We start from the raw sequence: 19181 nt of genomic DNA, 5'->3' as shown, positions 1-19181 counted from the left end.
AACAGGCCGGGCAGGGCTGTCGACGCACACCGTATCCTTGGTGCGTGGAGCAGGAACAGGCCGGGCAGGGCTGTCGACGCACACCGTATCCTTGGTGCGTGGAGCAGGAACAGGCCGGGCAGGGCTGTCGACGCACACCGTATCCTTGGTGCGTGGAGCAGGAACAGGCCGGGCAGGGCTGTCGACGCACACCGTATCCTTGGTGCGTGGAGCAGGAACAGGCCGGGCAGGGCTGTCGACGCACACCGTATCCTTGGTGCGTGGAGCAGGAACAGGCCGGGCTGGGCTGGCGACGCACACCGTAGGTTCTGTGCGTGGAGCAGGAACAGGCCGGGCTGGGCTGGCGACGCACACCGTAGGTTCTGTGCGTGGAGCAGGAACAGGCCGGACTGGGCTGGCGACGCACACCGTATCCTTGGTGCGTGGAGCAGGAACAGGCCGGGCTGGGCTGGCGACGCACACCGTAGGTTCTGTGCGTGGAGCAGGAACAGGCCGGGCTGGGCTGGCGACGCACACCGTGGGCTTGATGCGTGGAGTAGGAACAGGCCGGGCTGGGCTGGCGACGCACACCGTAGGTTCTGTGCGTGGAGCAGGAACAGGCCGGGCTGGGCTGGCGACGCACACCGTGGGCTTGATGCGTGGAGTAGGAACAGGCCGGTCCGTACTGGGAACACACACCACTGGCCTTAACTGGGGATCAGGAACGGGCCGGACCGGACTGGCAACACACATCAGTCTCTCACGCCGTGCCGCAACAACTTCCCTTCCTCTACTCGCCAATGGCTCCCGTAATCCGATAGCCTTCTCTCCACGTCTCCCTGTAGCAGCCTCCTGCTGCCCAGCCGCCTAAGCCATGTGCCCCCCAAAAACTTCTTGGGGTTGCCTCTCGTCCTTCCAACGATGATGGCCCTGCTGACGCCGTTGCTCCTCTCTCGCCAGGGCCTTGATCTCCCCCCCAAGGTCCCTTGCCCCCGAGCATGTCCTCCCAGGACCACGATTTGCCCACCTGGGCCATCGCCAGCCTCTCGAGCTCCTTACCAGGCGCTTCCTCCCATGTCCAGCTGTCTTGCTCCTGGACACGCTGCTTGGTCCTTCTATGGTGGGTTTTTCTGTCACGATCGTCTGAAGAAGCGGACCAATACGCAGCGCGTGGAGTGAACATGATGACTTTATTTTATAAAGCAACCACGAAAAACAACAAATGACGATAGTGAAGTCCTCTGTAACACTGACAGAAACATGGAACAAAAACCCACAAACCAAGGAGAAACCACACAGTTTAAATATGGCTCCCAATCAGAGATAACGAGCCGAACAGCTGACACTCGTTACCTCCGATTGGGAGTCATATGACTAATCAAACACAATCACCCAACATAGAAATGAACAACTAGAATCCCCAACATAGAAATACACCCAAATGAAAATGAACAACCCTGGCTCCATAAATCAGAGTCCCTGGAGCCAGAGTGTCACAGTAATTTAAAAACGCACATAAAGGCTTCATAATTCATAAAGGTAATGTTAACTGACATATTATCTCATAGAACAAAACGTGCAAGATCTCCTAAACTTGTGTTAACCTTAGACTGTATTTTCGGCATTTAAACCAGAACCCTATTCTTTCCCCATAGGAATGGCTAAACCAAAGATTGTTGCCAGAGAATTGAATGTTAATTTCTCTACCATAAGCCACCTCCAACTTCATTTTAGAATTTGACAGTACATGCAACCGGCCTCACGACCGCAGACCATGTGTAACCATGCCAGCCCAGGACCTCCACATCCGGCTTCTTCACCTGTGGGTTCATCTGAGACCAGCCACCCGGACAGCTGATTAAACTGTGGGATTGCACAACCGAAGAACTGTCAGAAACCGTCTCAGGGAAACTCATCTGCATGCTCGTCTTCCTCTCCACGGTCTTGACCTGACTGCAGTTCAGCGTCGTAACCGACTTCAGTGGGCAAATTCTCCCCTTCGATGGCCATTGGCAAGCTGGAGGTTGCTCTTCACGGATGAATCCCGGTTTCAACTGTACCGGGCAGATGGCAGACAGCGTGTATGGCGACGTGTGGGCCGAGCGGTTTGCTGATGTCAACGTTGTGAACAGAGTGCCCCACGGTGGCGGTGGGGTTATGGTATGGGCAGGCATAAGCTACGGACAACAAACACAATTGCATTTCATCGATGGCAATTTGAATTCACAGAGATACCGTGGAGAGATCCTGAGGCCCATTGTAGTGCCATTCATCCACCACCATCACCTCATGTTTCAGCATGATAATGCACGGCCCCATGTCGCAAGGATCTGTACACAATTCCTGGAAGCTGAAAATGTCCCAGTTTTTCCATGGCCTGCATACTCACCAGACATGACATCCATTGAGCATGTTTGGGATGCTCTGGATAGACGTGTTTGACACTGTGTTCCAGTTCCCACCAATATCCAGCAACTATCCAGACAATATCTTGATCAACTCTATGTGAAGGAGATGTGTCGCGCTGCATGAGGCAACTGGTGGTCACACCAGATACTGACTGGTTTTCTGATCCATGCCCCCTACCTTTTAAAAGGTATCTGTGACCAAAAGATACATATGTTTTCCCAGTCATGTCAAATTGATATATTCACTTTACCACTACACCACTTGGACAAATCTAGTATCTTGGACAATCTAGGAAAAATTATGATAGAATAAAAACAAAATACTTTCGTATTAAAACGTTTCTGGGCTCGGTTTTAGCTACTGGTATAGTTGAGAGATGCATGATCATCCATACTAACATTTGAAAGTAAATTCAAGGATAATGGTAAAGTATTCTAATTCCTATAAACATGTAGGCCTAACATGACAAACATCTGTCTTGAATCCATATTTTCATATTGTGTCTGTAAAGGCATACTGTGGACGAATGTAGACAATTATTGCATTATAAAGTAGAGAACCCCTTTATAGCCTCACAGACTGACTATCCAGAGTGATAGGATCTTGTGTTTTGTTTTTCTATACAGCGGGCACAATGGATTCTGTTTCTGGAAAAATATGTAAGATGTACTGTATAATATCTTGCAAGTTATTGTGAAAATAAAGGTATTCTGTTCTATAATGTTCACAGATCATTCATTAAATTAATACAGTAAAAGCAAGCAATACCAAGTCAATTTATAATATACATCACTATCCCATGTAGGTAACTATTTCTTAAATGGAGTTGTGGATATCAAGTAGCAATTTTTAGGCTGAATACATTGACTATTAGCTAAAGGGTTTTTATAGGGGGGGGGGGAATTCGTATCATTGTATCTGTCGCAATATGGTGTCTGTGAGAGCATGGGAAGCGCCATTGAGGCCATCTCCATTTTGAAGTAGTCAATGTTCGTCTTCTACTTCTTCTAGGAGTTGGCAAACAGACTGAAAGGGTGCATACTGCCACCTAGAGTGGGTTGTTTGAAAAGGAATAAAGCCAAGGTTTGCGATTTACTGCCACCTCCAGTTATGGAATGTTTGATCACGAGTATAACTCATTGGCTGATCCTTCCTGATGACCCGGATGGAATCATGTGATCTGTTCTTAATCGAAAGGAAGTCCCACCCAGTTGAATAATTGTATTCTTCACCAAGTTGACTACTGCAAAATGGTGAAAGTCCTTAAATGGCACAGCCCATGATAAAATTTGATTTTAGGCACTAGAGCCCTCTATCTATCTTAATGGGGGGAAACTAGTACCCATTATGGGTGAAGCCAGTCAGGTAATGCGAAGGATTTAGCGAGATGTCGTAAAAGTTTTGTTTTGTTTTGAACTGCTAGTGAGTTGGGTGAAGATAATAGCACAGAGAGGGAGTTGTGGTGGAAACTAGGAAACCCCTAGACTCGTTTTTTGTTGGAGTGAGGGTATTGGACCAATGCTACATGGGAAATCCGTTTAACGTCTCGAGGAAAATCTGGAATGTGTTGGAGGAACGTGTGTTGAGTCGGTGAGAGTCACAAGAAGTGGTTTTATTTAGATGTTTGTGTCTGCGGAGCAGAAGAAGCATGTTTTAATCCTCAAAAAGATATCGGAGGAATGTTTCCTGTGTGGATTTATGAAGCAGGGCTTCTATCAAGAGGGTTATTTCTGGGGTGGTGCAAGAAGTAAAGGCAGATGATATAACTGAAGACATACTGTAGATGGAGTGGTTGTTGCACGTAGACTGACCCGTATGGTGGATGGAGAATAAATAAATAAAACTTTATCCATACTAATGTTCTTTGATGAAGAGTCTGTCCCTTCTCATACAAAGTTAGGATTCATGAGATAACCTGTAAGAGCTTTTGTGCAGGAACCCCTTCAGTGTCATAAATGCAGAAGATTTGGTTGTGTGTCAAATGTGTGCAGACGGGAAGAGTATCATATTCCAGATTAAGTGAAATGCTGCAATTGCGGTGGCAAACATGCATCCGAATTCCTGGAGTGCCCTGTTAGGGGGAAGGAGACCGAGGTGGCAAGAGTAACGGGTGTCCAGCATGTCTCCTTCTGATGGCGGTGAGAAGAGTGGAAGGAGCGAATTGTGGTGAAGAAACAATGGTAGTAGAGCCACCACGAGTTTAACATCAACCGAGGTATCATGAAGTGTTAAAAAGGTGGACTTTGTATTATTTATTGCAACGGTCATAAACTGTACAGCACAAGCAGAGAAGAAGTCTGAGAAAATTGGAATCATTGTGAATGCAGATTAAAGTTTTTTAGATCTCCGTGATATCACAGCCGAGGCCTTGCAATAAATCTCGTTGTTGAATGTTCCGCCCTCATTCAATTTGGAATGTACTGTGATTTAATAAGTGAGATGCGTTTTGTTTGTTGACGTATATTTTGTATGATGTCGTTTTCCCCCCTTTTCTGCGATGGATTTTTGTATTTTCTCGTTCAATACTCCGTCCAGCTGGTGGCGATAATGCACCATTAACATTGGATGCCAACCGAAATTAAACCCAAATGAAGGAGGAGGAAATGCAAAGGCTCAACCACTCCTTCCTCATTCGCACATTTCAGAGTTTGCGTTTCCTCGGTTCTAAATAAACTGCTGTTTGCCTTGAGGAATTGCAATCGCAGAAGAATGAATTGTGTGTTCAGTGGGATCTGACATCACTTAAAGGTTCGTGATTTTAAATAGTTTATCAAAATGCAATTTATCATTCAGTTGATAATGTTTTATTTCGTCTCGTTCGAGTGTTCCCGTTTATTCATTGGCCTAAACTTTATTACCGGAAATAACATTGTTTTGTTGATTTATTGCGTTATTCCACAATTAAAACATGGATTCTCAGTTTAGAAAATGGGTAAATTGCTATTTATAAAATAGCTTGTTTTGATAGGCTCGATGTATTCTGTCCGCGTTTATGGAAACATCTCACATTCTTTCAAGTTGGAACTTTCTGACTCATCGTCAGGTCCGGCAGTGCTAGTCGTCAGTGGTCCAATTTGCAGTGCCATTCTATATTTCCATCCTTCATTGGGCTATTTTGAAGTATCCTAGAAACAATAACAAAACATCATTGCCAGTAATCGCTTTGCTAATGGTGTGTGGTTAAAGGCAGTTTATATTTCATGCAGGGAGTACTGCAATTTTGTACAAGTTTTTTTTGTTGAATGGTTTTCCATTGAGTCAGTGTATTTTATTTGGACCCTTGTATGTCATGGGTTGTAGGTAGCCCAATATTGGACTAAAGGAGCTAACGTTACTCCTTAGTCCAAGAACCATGAAAATAATCCATCTTAACATGAATCGATTCTCAATTGCTGTATGGTTCTAGAAACATAAAACACTGCTTTCATATCATACCAAAATAATTTAACAAATGCAAAAAACTCACTTACTGTAGACTGTTAACTGGTATTTTATGTCACTTACTGTTTCTGCAGTACAGTTGACAACCATGGCTATGAATGCTAAGAAACCCACCCTACTGAAGCACATATTCTTCCCATCCCTCTGTATTGGTCTCTGCCTGTTCACAGGAATTTTCTCAGGATCCCTCACCATGTACCCATCTTCCTCTACCACTCTCTTCACTGCTTCAGCATACAACTCTTTCTTTACTACTCTGACCCTGGCAACCTCACCCTGCCTTTCTCTCACTGGACACCTCTGATTTCCAACCCCATGGGCACCCCCATAGCTAACACACACAACTTTCTCCACATTCCTTCGTCTCATGCCCTCCTGCACACTTATCACATGTAGGAATCTCCCTTCTACACACTGCTGCCACATGACCATAAGCTTGGCACCTAAAACAAAATCTCTCACGGGATAACTGACACATCCTAACTTGACCTTGTAGGGCAAAGACTCTGCTTAAAAACTCAGCAGGACAGACAATGTCTTCACTGTTTCACCACGTTCTCCACTGGGTCTGCGTCACACCAAAAGACAGGTGTCACAGATACCAGGAATCTTCAATTTCAGCTGATCCTCCTAAACACTTAATGCCACCCTTGTTATCACTCCTTTCAACGGCGCCCTGCTCCGGAGAGCGAAGCAAGTCATGCGTCAACTTCAAGTTACTTTCACAGATTCAACAGCCCCCAATCTATTCTCCTCCCAACCACATATGGATCAGCCAGAATACAAGGATCCATTCTCTCCACAAATGTCTCTCCCACTGGGCCAGAATCATCCATGTCGTCATCGGGGTGAGGCATTAACTCGGCGGTCCTCACAGCAGGTACTTCATCCTCACTCTCGTTAGGGTCCATCTCTGAACTACTGGAGCACGTATCCCTCTTTTTGCGCTTGACGCCAGCCTTCCTCACCACACTGCTTCCCTCTACAATCAGCTCTTTCTCTGCGGTCATCACTGCACCTGCCACCGCAGTTAATTCATCCTCACTCTCGTCACGTTCAATTTCCTTCTGTAGCTTTTCCAAAAGTTCTGTGAGTTCCTCCATTCCATATTCCCTCAAAACATGTTCCACTTCTCCTTTTTTTCTTGTCCACCATCTTCTCCTTCATCAGATCTTCCAGAAGGATTGTGCAATCCCCCACTCCATATTTACTCAAATGTTCAACTTTCTTTCCTTTTTTCCTGTCTGCCATCTCTCCTGTTGTCTCTCTCACCTCTATAGCTTAGATTCTGCAGTCCATTCTGTTTTCCATAAACAAGCGCTGTGACATGGAAATATGGCTGTGTGGGAACCATAACCGTATAAAGTTGATCAAACCTTTTTTGTTTTTTGACAATTATTTCTCACCGATATGAAAGATAATGAAGGTCCTTATGCTACCAAAACCGTACCGCAAACGATGCGTGTTAATGTTCAGACCGAGCGTAGCGGCTCTTAACAAAACTCCCCCCTACAGAAGACGCCTTCGTTCAAAGACTTGTGTAATGTAATGTAACTGAGAGTCATGATCAAGGGCTAGGGATGTAGGGTAGGCTACTGTAGAGTCATAAGAGCCTTTTGGTGTTAAAAAAATAATTTAGGCTGTAGCTGTTATCAGTATTTTGTCTTGATTTTAAAGGCTAATGTCAGTGCTTTGCATAGAGAACACCACTTGACATCTCTTGTTGTTGTAGGTCTATAATGTTTGTTGAACTCTAGATTATGGAAAATACAAATAGCCAAGTGAACTAAGTCATGGTAGAAATTATTTGAAATGTTGCCAGGGTAAAATGTTACTCTGAATGATATTTTTCCTGGCTCTACAACTTTCATACCTCAGTCTTTATCCTGAGGGAAATTTCAAGGAACAGACAAAATCCACCTATCATGACAACTTCATGGTGTATATTTTGTATCATATTCTAGGCTACTATTGCAGTTTACAGGGGAAATGCCAAATAGTTGTTCAGCATCTCAATGGCCTATGGGACATTCCAGCTACATTTCTCACAGAATGGACCAACAAAACAAATGAAACTTTTGATGTGTGTGTCTATAGAACCCCTTGGGGGGAGCATATACCCCAAAAAGCAGACTTAAAAATATTGGTATGTTGGAGAAATAAAGCAAATAATGGGCATTATAGATGTGTCATGAAATGGACAAGCTTTTTGGGGAGACTGAACATAATTAGCTATCTGTGAGTTTGTAAGTCCTACGTTAATGCATGAATGGCCATTTCGAAGGAAAGGCTTGGCTGAACACAAAAACAATAATTTAGAAAAGATTTTCAATTCCATTGTTACTTCGGAAAGGAAAATGACCGTTATGGATGTTACACACTCCTTTATGGATGTGACAGAGTCTGAAACAGATTCTAATTTCTTTATCAAAATCTATCATAACACATTTTTTGTCATTTGGAATGTTTATTTTCAGTCTCCCAAAAAGCTTGTCCATTTCATGACCCATTCATAATGCCTACTATTTCCTTTATTTCTCCAAGTATTTAGAAGTCTGCTGTTTCGGGTATATGCTTAACCCAAGGGTTAGTAATTTGAGATACTGTTGATGTTCTGTTAAAAGCTTCAAAAAGATTTTGAAAGGGCCTTATGTAATTTCCTTTCCTATGTAGGCTAAATTATGGTTCCTTCCTATCAAAACACAACCTAAATGTTACATGAACTGAGCAACTATTTACTCCTTTCTGGACCCATCTGACTTAATACCACACTGCAATAGTGATTATTTGACTATCATTGACACAAATAAAAATGAATTGGACATTTGCCAAATTATTTATTGTAAGGCTTTTCCTCATAGTTTACTGGAATCAAATTATTGACACATACAATGCAATCAGTTCTGTTTGATTCTCGCAGCGCTTACTTCCTTCCATGGCACACAGTTCAATATTGGGCTACATTGCGTCACTCCACTTTCTCTACATTTAGATGGGCAGGCTGCTTCCTCAAGAAGATTGAGGCGCTTCAGAGTTAACATGTGATTGTGTGTCATGATTCTACTGAATCACCTCATAATGCACAGTACACAATAGCAACGTGTTTGAATAAGTAAAATAGCTCTCAAGCTGATCATGAAATCCAATATAAAACATTTCAGGACATTTAATAATTTTGTCAAATCCTATTTATTTTTCAGGTGTTGGGCTGCAGGCTGATCAGAGTCGATGAGATGCTGGTGTGAGGGGTGACACTGGTTTGGTCTCCTCCCTGAGGCCCAGGGAGCCAGGATGCAGGGGGCCATAACACGGGTGTTTGTGGTGGTGGCAGCGGCCATCTTGAACCATCCGCTGCTGTTCCCGCAGGAGAACACCACCCTCCCAGAGCAGGATGAGGCCCTGCTGGCCCGCATGAGGGAGCATGAGAAGAGGCTGGAGCTGGAGCAGGCGCGGCTGGAGCTGGAGATCTTGAATGCAGACACTGAGCAGCAGGACCCTGGCTTGGAGGACGGCTACAGCTGGTACTTCTGGAGCGCCCTCTCACTGGTCATCTTCTTCACTATTGAGGTGTGTCGGCAGGATTTGGCAGACATGGAAGCCCGATACGCTGATGATGAGGATGGGTTTGTTGAGGGTGGATCCATGAGTTCCAAGACACTCATGCTCGATAAGGGAGTCCTAAACAGCTTCTGTGAGAGATGCATCCACACCTCGGCCCATGAGAACTGGAGGGTGCGGGAATTTGTGGAGGGCTTCGCTGATGACCTGCTGGAGTCCCTGAGGAGTGTGTGTGACAGGGAGACTGATATGGAGGTGGGGGACTTTGTGGGCGTTGGGAGCATGTTTGAGTCGTGGAGGGTGAGCAAGCCCCTGATGTGTGATCTCATTGTCCCTTTTGCCCCACCGGAGCCATACTCCTTCCAGTTCCAGCTGTGGTGCAGCCCCTCCAGTGACGTGCCCCTGGACATACAGGGCTGTGGCAGGATCAAGGTGACGAAGGTCGGGGAGAATGAGGACGGCTGTCTCTGTGGCTCTGCCAACCTGGGTGAGGACATGCTGTGCTTGCTGCACAGCAAACATGAGAAGCCCAGAGCAGACCACACCCCGGATGACCTTCTGTGCTCCAAGAACACACCTTATCTGGCCAAGGACCAGGTCATGAAGTGGTTCCAGATCTCTGTGACCAAAGCCTGGGGACGGATTTCTCACAAGTACGAGTTTGAGCTCACTTTCCGCAACCTGGATGCTGCTGGAGCACTGAAGGTCCGATTCCGCTCAGGAAAGGTCGTTGTGATGAACATCATCCCTGTCGTGCAGCTAGAGGACACAGATGCCTACTTTGTGTCACACTTCCCTTCTGACAGCAGCACCTCCTCAGACACTTACTGGCCCCTCTCCTTCGCTGTCTATGAGAGGAACCTGCTCAAACATGTGGCTAAAAGCCTGCCTGAAAATTCCTGCCACCTCCACTGCCTTCAGATCATCACTTTCCTACACAAGAAACAAATGGGTCTAACTGGCAGTTGTGCTCTGACCAACTACCACCTGAAGACGACCCTGCTGCACCTGTTGTTGGGTAAGGGGTCATCTAGCTGGGGCTCTGAGAATCTGGAGCACAGGCTACGAGACATGCTAGGCTTCCTTCACAGGAGTCTTCAGGAGAAGAGACTCTGTCATGCTCTGGTCGGGAACAGCCAAGTTCCACCAGAAGTCCGGGTTCCGGCAACATTCCACACGGCGGAGCCCATCAATCTTTTCCGGCCACTGGTGTTACAGAGAGAGCTTTACGCTGACACGCTTCGGCATTTCCAGGAGATGCTCAGGAATGCTCCTGTTCTGATTCAGGAGTACACGCCTCTGTTACAAAATGGCGACACTCACCACGGACTCAACTCAATGGCACAGTCTGAGTAATGGACTCTGTTTTTATGCACTGCAATGAGTGGAGGTATCCTCAATAATAATAATAATTCACAAATTTATGTTACAGCTTTAAGACATTTCTCTAAGCACTGAAAAGAAGAGGTGAACAACGCTCCTTTGTTATTTTGAGATATTTTGTGGTTGGTTTTATTTAATAGCAGCTTCTAAAAACACTCAAGGAAGTTACCAAAGCGTGTTCTTAGTAACAGTACTGTAACTGCTATTGCAATATGGCTGTTTCACAAGTGCAATTATATTTGACTGAATGAAGGCTTACAAAAACGGTTTTCCCCTCACAAAATTAGAGCGGTATATTTTGATGTGAAGAATAAGTATTATTTTTGTATTCTAGAGAAGACCACATCATACTTTTGTAGTATGGGTGTTTTTATGATGCAGTATTATCAGTTTTAAAGTACTTGTCAACAATTGCTATTTGACATAAGGCATATTCATTTTGTAAGCCGTGCAACATAGTTTGAAAATACCAATTGAAGACTCTCCCTGTTACACGTCTTGGCTGTCATTCACCAAAAGATAAGAATGTCAGCAAAGGTATTCTGTTGAAATTCCTTTAAATGGGTACTTGAGGAACATAAGAATTTTAGAAATTCCTTTCAGCATGTCAACCTTAGAAATGACACAGAACATGTACACAGCTGCTGTTGTAAGGTTGCGCTAACTAATTGAAGGAAACAATTCCTAAGTGCAGTCTTAGGTTCATGTATAATTAAATGGCAAATAGAAAATGTATGGTTTGAGATAGTAGAATGCACTTGTAAAAAATTTCATTTGTATACAAGTATATATATATATATATATATATATCATGTTTTTTAATGTATAAAAAAAAAAGTTGTATATGTTTTGTAGTATTACCAGTATCTCTCATACCCATTGTAACTTGCCTATTTTACCACGAAATGTACTTTTAACAATGTATGTTTTTATTTGCATATGCAGTTTTTCTAAACATAAATGTTGAAGGCAGCTTCCAGTTTGATGGACTGTTTTATTACTTGTGTTGTGAGTCGTGACATTGATTTAACTACTCATTGACATACAAGATAGGATTTGACATTGTGACAGGCAAGACAATGGCGTAACCAATTCCACAAAGAGATATTATTCCATGGCAGTGCTCCACCCTCTATTCACAGACCTGTCCAAATACAGTATAGGATTGTGTAGGACTGTTGGTGAAAATAAGATAATGCAGATGACTAGCACACTATTCAACTTCCAGATTTCAGCACAACAATATAAAAATACTTGTTGTGCAGTCTTTAATACATAAACATATTTATATGCTTTTGTAAATGTTAAAAATCAACTGCCAGGTGTGGACAAAGCATGATAGAAATTAACTTAAACAGACATGATTCACATAGTTCCATTAATATTTCTGATCTGCCACTTATGAAACTACACTACAGTCATTCTAAATAATCATTGTTATGGGTTCATTGAAAATCTGGTAATCAAACCATGTTCCATATGCAATGAAGTGTAAACAGGAAAGGAGCACAGAAATTAACTTTGAGAAAAGTTTCCTATGAGATATACAGCTGCACAACTAGGTTGACATGTACAGCTGATGCCCTAATAACCATAGCAGGAATATCAAATTCATTTTAAATGGGAAAACTGGATGGTCAAGGATGAATTGCCACTGTGCAATTTATCTACAGGCAATAGTAAAAACTGGATTTCCATTCGAAGTAGCCCTTGTTAAAGGCCTTGTAGGTCTCATTGGGGTACATGGTGGCTTTGACTGTTGGATCTTCAGACATGCACTCTGTCCACTTCTTGAGCTCAGTGGTATCATTCAGACAGTTGGGAATAAGAGAAGACATTTATTTGAGTTTTGGAAATGAGACTAATGAGTCTGTCACGCGCAGTGCGATTTGGTTGAGCCAAACTATATAAATCACACAAGGAAGAGGACTATCTCATAAACCCTCAGAGACGCAATAAGAATGGAGGATTTTGTAGACTGCTATTCATACACTTGGTCCAGTATTCACAAAGCGTTTAAGAGAAGGAGTATGATCAAACGATCATATGATCGGGGGACCAGGGCCTGTATCCACAAAGCGTCCCGGAGTAGAAAACCGATCCCAAGTGCTTAGAATAGAGACATTTTACTCCTCTTATGGGTAAAAATAGATTTTTAAGACACCTCATGAGCTGTCCTAACCAGTTAAGAGGTAATAGAAAAATGCAGTGAGTCAGTGGTTCCTGCGCCACATGCAATATTTTTATATGATCAATCCATAAATAATCTAGAAGTAATAATAATTAAGAATATGCTAAGTGATCATGTCATGCAAAAATTATATCAAACGTTTATACTAATTCTGATGGTTGTTAAAAGCGGAACTTAACAATATCACCATTATCAACACACTCTTCACTCTCGTTTTACAACTCTAAATCGTTTTGGCACACTGGCATCAAGATCAAGTCACTTGCCGATAATGTTGCATACAACATTGCACAAGCAGCCGCACCATGCGCAATGCCAAGCGCGTCGGCTGGAGTGGTGTAAAGCTCGCTGCCATTGGACTCTGGAGCAGTGGAAACGTGTTTTCTGGAGTGATGAATCATGCTTCAGCATCTGGCAGTCCAATCTGGGTTTGCCAGATTCCAGGAGAACACTACCAACCTGAATGCATAGTGCCAAATGTAAAGTTTGGTGGAGGGGGAATAATGGTCTGGGGCTGATTTTCATGGTTCGGGCTAGGCCCCTACAGTGAAGGGAAATCTTAATGCTACAGCATACTATGAATTTCTAGACGATTATGTGCTTCCAACTTTGGTGCGGCAGCAGTTTCGGTAAGGCCCTTTCCTGTTTCAGCATGAATATTGTGTGCTCTTAAAGGGGCACACATAGGGCTGTAGCGGTCACGAAATTTAGTCAGCCGGTGATTGTCAAGCAAATAACTGCCAGTCTCACGGTAATTGACCTTTAATTAACACATTTAGCATCTCCTGGCTTCCACACATAGCCTACAAGCCACTGATGCAGACCTTTGGAACATCTACATTTAAAAAAGTCTAATAAATCTACGTAATATAGCCTACACCTTCACAATAAATCCATTATTTATTTTAGACAGGTCTAAAGAAACATGATATTGTAATGACCTGACTAGATCATAAAAGAACAACTGTCCAGACAGAGGATTGAGTTTACGAATGGACGGTTTATTAAACCAACTTTACACAGGCTACTGTTTGGCCGTAGCCCACGCCAAATAAATGAAAGATAACCCACAAGCCAATCGTGACCTTCTCTTGTGAAGCCCAGACGTAAAAAGAGAGAGAACAAAGGCTAAACCTGGTCTTAACTTCCAATGCTCCATCCCCCTGCCCAACCCCCCTCCACGCCACTCCGCCAACCGCCAGGATGCCCGGCATCAGAACATTCCAGGCATTCCCGTGATTGGCAGATAGCAGGTTGATTGACATGTCGGACCCCGCGAACACTGGGTACTGGTAGGTACAACACAACCATCTACTAGCCTAACACATAACACACAGCTGTCTGTGCGGGTCGCTACTATATGAAGAAAATGTAGTCTACTTCAGAAGAACAGAATAGCATACTCTGAGTTGTCCTTATGTTAGGTCCTCATCTGGCTATGCCAAATGGCTGTGGGCTACACTAGTTCATTTAGCAGACAAGATTTGCTTAGAATTCTGTGACATTATTTTACAGTGGGGAAAAAAAGTATTTAGTCAGCCACCAATTCTGCAAGTTCTCCCACTTAAAAAGATGAGAGAGGCCTGTAATTTTCATCATAGGTACACGTCAACTATGACAGACAAATTGAGAATTTTTTTTCCAGAAAATCACATTGTAGGATTTTTAATGAATTTATTTGCAAATTATGGTGGAAAATAAGTATTTGGTCACCTACAAACAAGCAAGATTTCTAGCTCTCACAGACCTGTAACTTCTTCTTTAAGAGGCTCCTCTGTCCTCCACTCGTTACCTGTATTAATGGCACCTGTTTGAACTTGTTATCAGTATAAAAGACAACTGTCCACAACCTCAAACAGTCACACTCCAAACTCCACTATGGCCAAGACCAAAGAGCTGTCAAAGGACGCCAGAAACAAAATTGTAGACCTGCACCAGGCTGGGAAGACTGCATCTGCAATAGGTAAGCAGCTTGGTTTGAAGAAATCAACTGTGGGAGTAATTATTAGGAAATGGAAGACATACAAGACCACTGATAATCTCCCTCGATCTGGGGCTCCACGCAAGATCTCACCCCGTGGGGTCAAAATGATCACAAGAACGGTGAGCAAAAATCCCAAAACCACACGGGGGGACCTAGTGAATGACCTGCAGAGAGCTGGGACCAAAGTAACAAAGCCTACCATCAGTAACACACTACGCCGCCAGGGACTCAAATCCTGCAGTGCAAGATGTGTCCCCCTGCTTAAGCCAGTACATGTCCAGGCCCGTCTGAAGTTTGCTAGAGTGCATTTGGATGATCCAGAAGAGGATTGGGAGAATGTCATATGGTCAGATGAAACCAAAATAGAACTTTTTGGTAAAAACTCAACTCGTCGTGTTTGGAGGACAAAGAATGCTGAGTTGCATCCAAAGAACACCATACCTACTGTGAAGCATGGGGGTGGAAACATCATGCTTTGGGGCTGTTTTTCTGCAAAGGGACCAGGACGACTGATCCGTGTAAAGGAAAGAATGAATGGGGCCATGTATCGTGAGATTTTGAGTGAAAACCTTCTTCCATCAGCAAGGGCATTGAAGATGAAACGTGGCTGGGTCTTTCAGCATGACAATGATCCCAAACACACCGCCCGGTCAACGAAGGAGTGGCTTCGTAAGAAGCATTTCAAGGTCCTGGAGTGGCCTAGCCAGTCTCCAGATCTCAACCCCATAGAAAATCTTTGGAGGGAGTTGAAAGTCCGTGTTGCCCAGCGACAGCCCCAAAACATCACTGCTCTAGAGGAGATCTGCATGGAGGAATGGGCCAAAAATACCAGCAACAGTGTGTGAAAACCTTGTGAAGACTTACAGAAAACGTTTGACCTGTGTCATTGCCAACAAAGGGTATATAACAAAGTATTGAGAAACTTTTGTTATTGACCAAATACTTATTTTCCACCATCATTTGCAAATAAATTCATTAAAAATCCTACAATGTGATTATCTGGATTTTTTTTCCTCATTTTGTCTGTCATAGTTGACGTGTACCTATGATGAAAATTACAGGCCTCTCTCATCTTTTTAAATGGGAGAACTTGCACAATTGGTGGCTGACTAAATACTTTTTTCCCCCACTGTATATTATTTTATAGTATGAAGAATACAATAGAACAAAGCTGAATAAAATAGAAAGGATTTAAGGGAGTGCACACACGCAGCTATTCTGTGTTAAGAGATTAACATAGAAATACTATAGGTACTCCTATATGCTTAATTTAGAGTTGTTCATGTAACTTTAATTGTTCTACAAACGTTGGGCTATATGTTTAGTGTAGCTCTCTTCACGACAACAGACACAGGTTGGTTCCTTGTGTTAGAAATTGCGTAATTCAAATCTGGTATTGGAATAAGAATCAAGAGATCTTCAATCCAAGCTTAATTTATTATATGCAAAATGTATGTATGATAAGTATGAAGGTTCGTATACGGGCTCACTGAAAAACCACGCAGGGCCGACAGAGAACTAGAATTATTGTTTACAGATTCTTTCTCAAATACTCTGACAGAAAGCCTCCACCTCTTCTGTTGGCCAACCAGAGCAAAGGACTGAGTGTGGTCCAGACTCCATTTCAGCCAATCCGTTGGCGCAGGGGTTGGTCCCAACTCCTTGGCACTCCATTTGTTGCCAGGCATAGTTGCTATGATAATAACCTGCGGAGTCAGCACCGAAAAGACACCATTCCACTGTACTCATGTTCAAGGACAGTTTCACAGACAACAAAGAGAGAGTGTTCTTATCTGTAAGAAATACAAGTCTTATCTGTCCTACCCCTAACGTTCCCCACATGAATAACAGCCTGTTATGTGAAACAATCCATATCAGTACAGTGCTCCTCATTAATGCATTCCTTCCAAGCTATTCATCACATACAGATCCAATTATGAGAAAAATAAAACCCAACACTTGAAACGGGCGTTTATTGCCTTGCACGTATTTTTCTCCGATGCATCCACGTTACGCCGTGATAACTATATATTTGAATGAACACAGTAACGTTGATAAATTATACAGTACTGAAACAAAATAATACAAATGGTGCTCGGCGCGACAATACAAATGGCACTTGGCGCGAATACAAACAAAGTTCTACAGGTTGAACAAAATACCTCGTTGGCTGCTTGTCCTGAAAATAGGTTATTTAATCCTTAAAGTCCTTTTACTGTCTTTCTTTGCCTCTGCCATCAACAATTATAACTCAGACTAAGATCTGCTTAAATTAGATTGCACACAGTCAATTAACAAATTCCGTAGCAGTAACACAACAGAGAACGTTAGTTCCGGGATGGAACATAAAAACACAAACAATGGCCTAACGTTAATTTTACCTGTTACATCACATTTAAATTCTTACCTATACATCAATAAATCATTTATTTATTTACTACATCAAATAAACCATGAATTATGTATTAATCAAGCATCGTGAACACAGCATCTATGTATCACCACTTATATTTAGATTTTTAATACATTGTAAGGCTGCATAATGCAACTAATGATTATTTGAAAAAAGTTGCATGAAAGGCATGAGCTCTGTTAGTTTTTTTTGCGCAGGCTGTACACACTTCATCAGTCTCGCATTCACAATTTGACGGCGGCATCCCCTTTGTGTGGCCGTAATGCCCCCTAAAAATAATCCATGCCTTTGTGCTGAATATAATATTGATAATTCCCTTCTCCCTGAATGCTGCGTGCTCTGAAGCACTTCTCACTCACATGGCTCTCCATCACCTGATCGGGTCTTTCCCCAGGCTACAAGTGAAGAGAGACACATCGGGGACGCAACTACACGCATCCTTATCCAATTCCAAGGTGCATATTGAAGATATTGGAAGAACTGTCCACATTTACATTTTTTTGCCAACATGATAAGTAGGCCTAATGAACAGCAAAAGCACTAGCCCAATGTCAATTTACTATCCGCGATAGTACAAAAGTTGACCTATTCCATTCTGTGTGAGAAATACCTTTTCCAGACATAGTCTGGGACAGTTGTGGGATACGATAGATCCCAAATTAATACAACCACTAGCATCAACAAACCTGTTTTACGCAATGAGGCTGACGCAACAGATCAGAACGTTTAGCTTAAAATGTTGATAAACTATTAGGATATTTCTTCACATTATAAGCGCAGCAATGAGCACACGGCAGTAGGCTAAAAGCGTGAATGTTCCATTAGTGGGAAAACAACGTTATCAAAAGTGTCTGCAAATGTGATTATGCATGTAATGCTTTTATTATAAAGGTGCATTTTTATTGTGAAAATTATCTTTCCCAAACTTGAAACTCACGCGCTGCTTATGTATGCCAGTTAGGCTCTACACCCCTTGTAAAGTGGATTAATGTGCTTAATTTTCAGAAGTTATTTGGTCACTTTAGTTGTGATACAAACCTTATCAAAACATATAGGCCTATGGGCTAGGCTACATGAGGTGTGGGAATATGATTAGAAAAAGTCGCAAAAAAAGGCATTGTTTCTGATGCTGGGCATCATTCACAAGTGATAAAAGATCATTCACAAGTGATAGATCATTCACAAGTGATAGGCAAATATTGTCACCCATCAGACTATTCATGATTTAATCTTGGCTTTACATATACAAAATAATATATGTGTGAAATTTGTTTTGATTAGAATGGACCATTATCACGCACCTGTCTCGAAACAGGGGCAGCGGAAAAAATACATGTCATCTATGCACTTAAATAGCAAATGGAGGTTCATTTTTTAATGCCAGCCAGGTAGGCTATATTCCTGTTGTAATGAGAAGCAATGTGCTTAATATTACGAAAGTTGAGAAGTAAATATTGTAAGCCTTTAGAAAGCTGATGGGATCCTCCTCTTTTTAATAGAGGCCACGACTCTGTTTTCTCACGCAATTGCATAGCCTATAGAAATGTTGTGCAACATGAGCACATTGGCTCTCATGAAGTGTTTGATTATATTTTAGATTACATTTGCATTGATATCAGAGTGATTAGAGGGACAATAGAGTGCTGAGTACCAGGCAGTTAGCAAGTTTGGTAGGCTACTAATGACCATCAGCAGCATCAGAGCTTTTGAAAAGCCTAATTACCGTAACTAAACGGTCAAATGGAATCTGACTGCCTTCATGACTCGTGACTGCTGGTGTGGCGGTAATATGGTCACCGTAACAACCCTAGGCACACACTCAT

The 19181-nt window shown here is 42.8% G+C and overlaps 1 protein-coding gene across 1 annotated transcript; it reads left to right on the top strand.

Moving 5' to 3' along the window:
* Positions 1–4994: 4994 nt before the first annotated feature.
* Positions 4995–11770, top strand: LOC121553543 (inositol 1,4,5-trisphosphate receptor-interacting protein). The gene is made up of 2 exons (XM_041866728.1): positions 4995–5136; positions 9030–11770. Exon 2 carries the CDS (start codon positions 9121–9123, stop codon positions 10741–10743), a length of 1623 nt encoding a protein of 540 aa, XP_041722662.1. The 5' UTR covers positions 4995–5136; positions 9030–9120; the 3' UTR covers positions 10744–11770.
* Positions 11771–19181: the final 7411 nt, after the last annotated feature.

The sequence above is a fragment of the Coregonus clupeaformis genome, chromosome 37 (genome assembly GCF_020615455.1).
Source record: "Coregonus clupeaformis isolate EN_2021a chromosome 37, ASM2061545v1, whole genome shotgun sequence".
NCBI classification, from domain to species: domain Eukaryota; kingdom Metazoa; phylum Chordata; class Actinopteri; order Salmoniformes; family Salmonidae; genus Coregonus; species Coregonus clupeaformis.
Note: the sequence above shows the minus strand (reverse complement) of the source record. Positions and strands in the feature narration are given on the sequence as shown.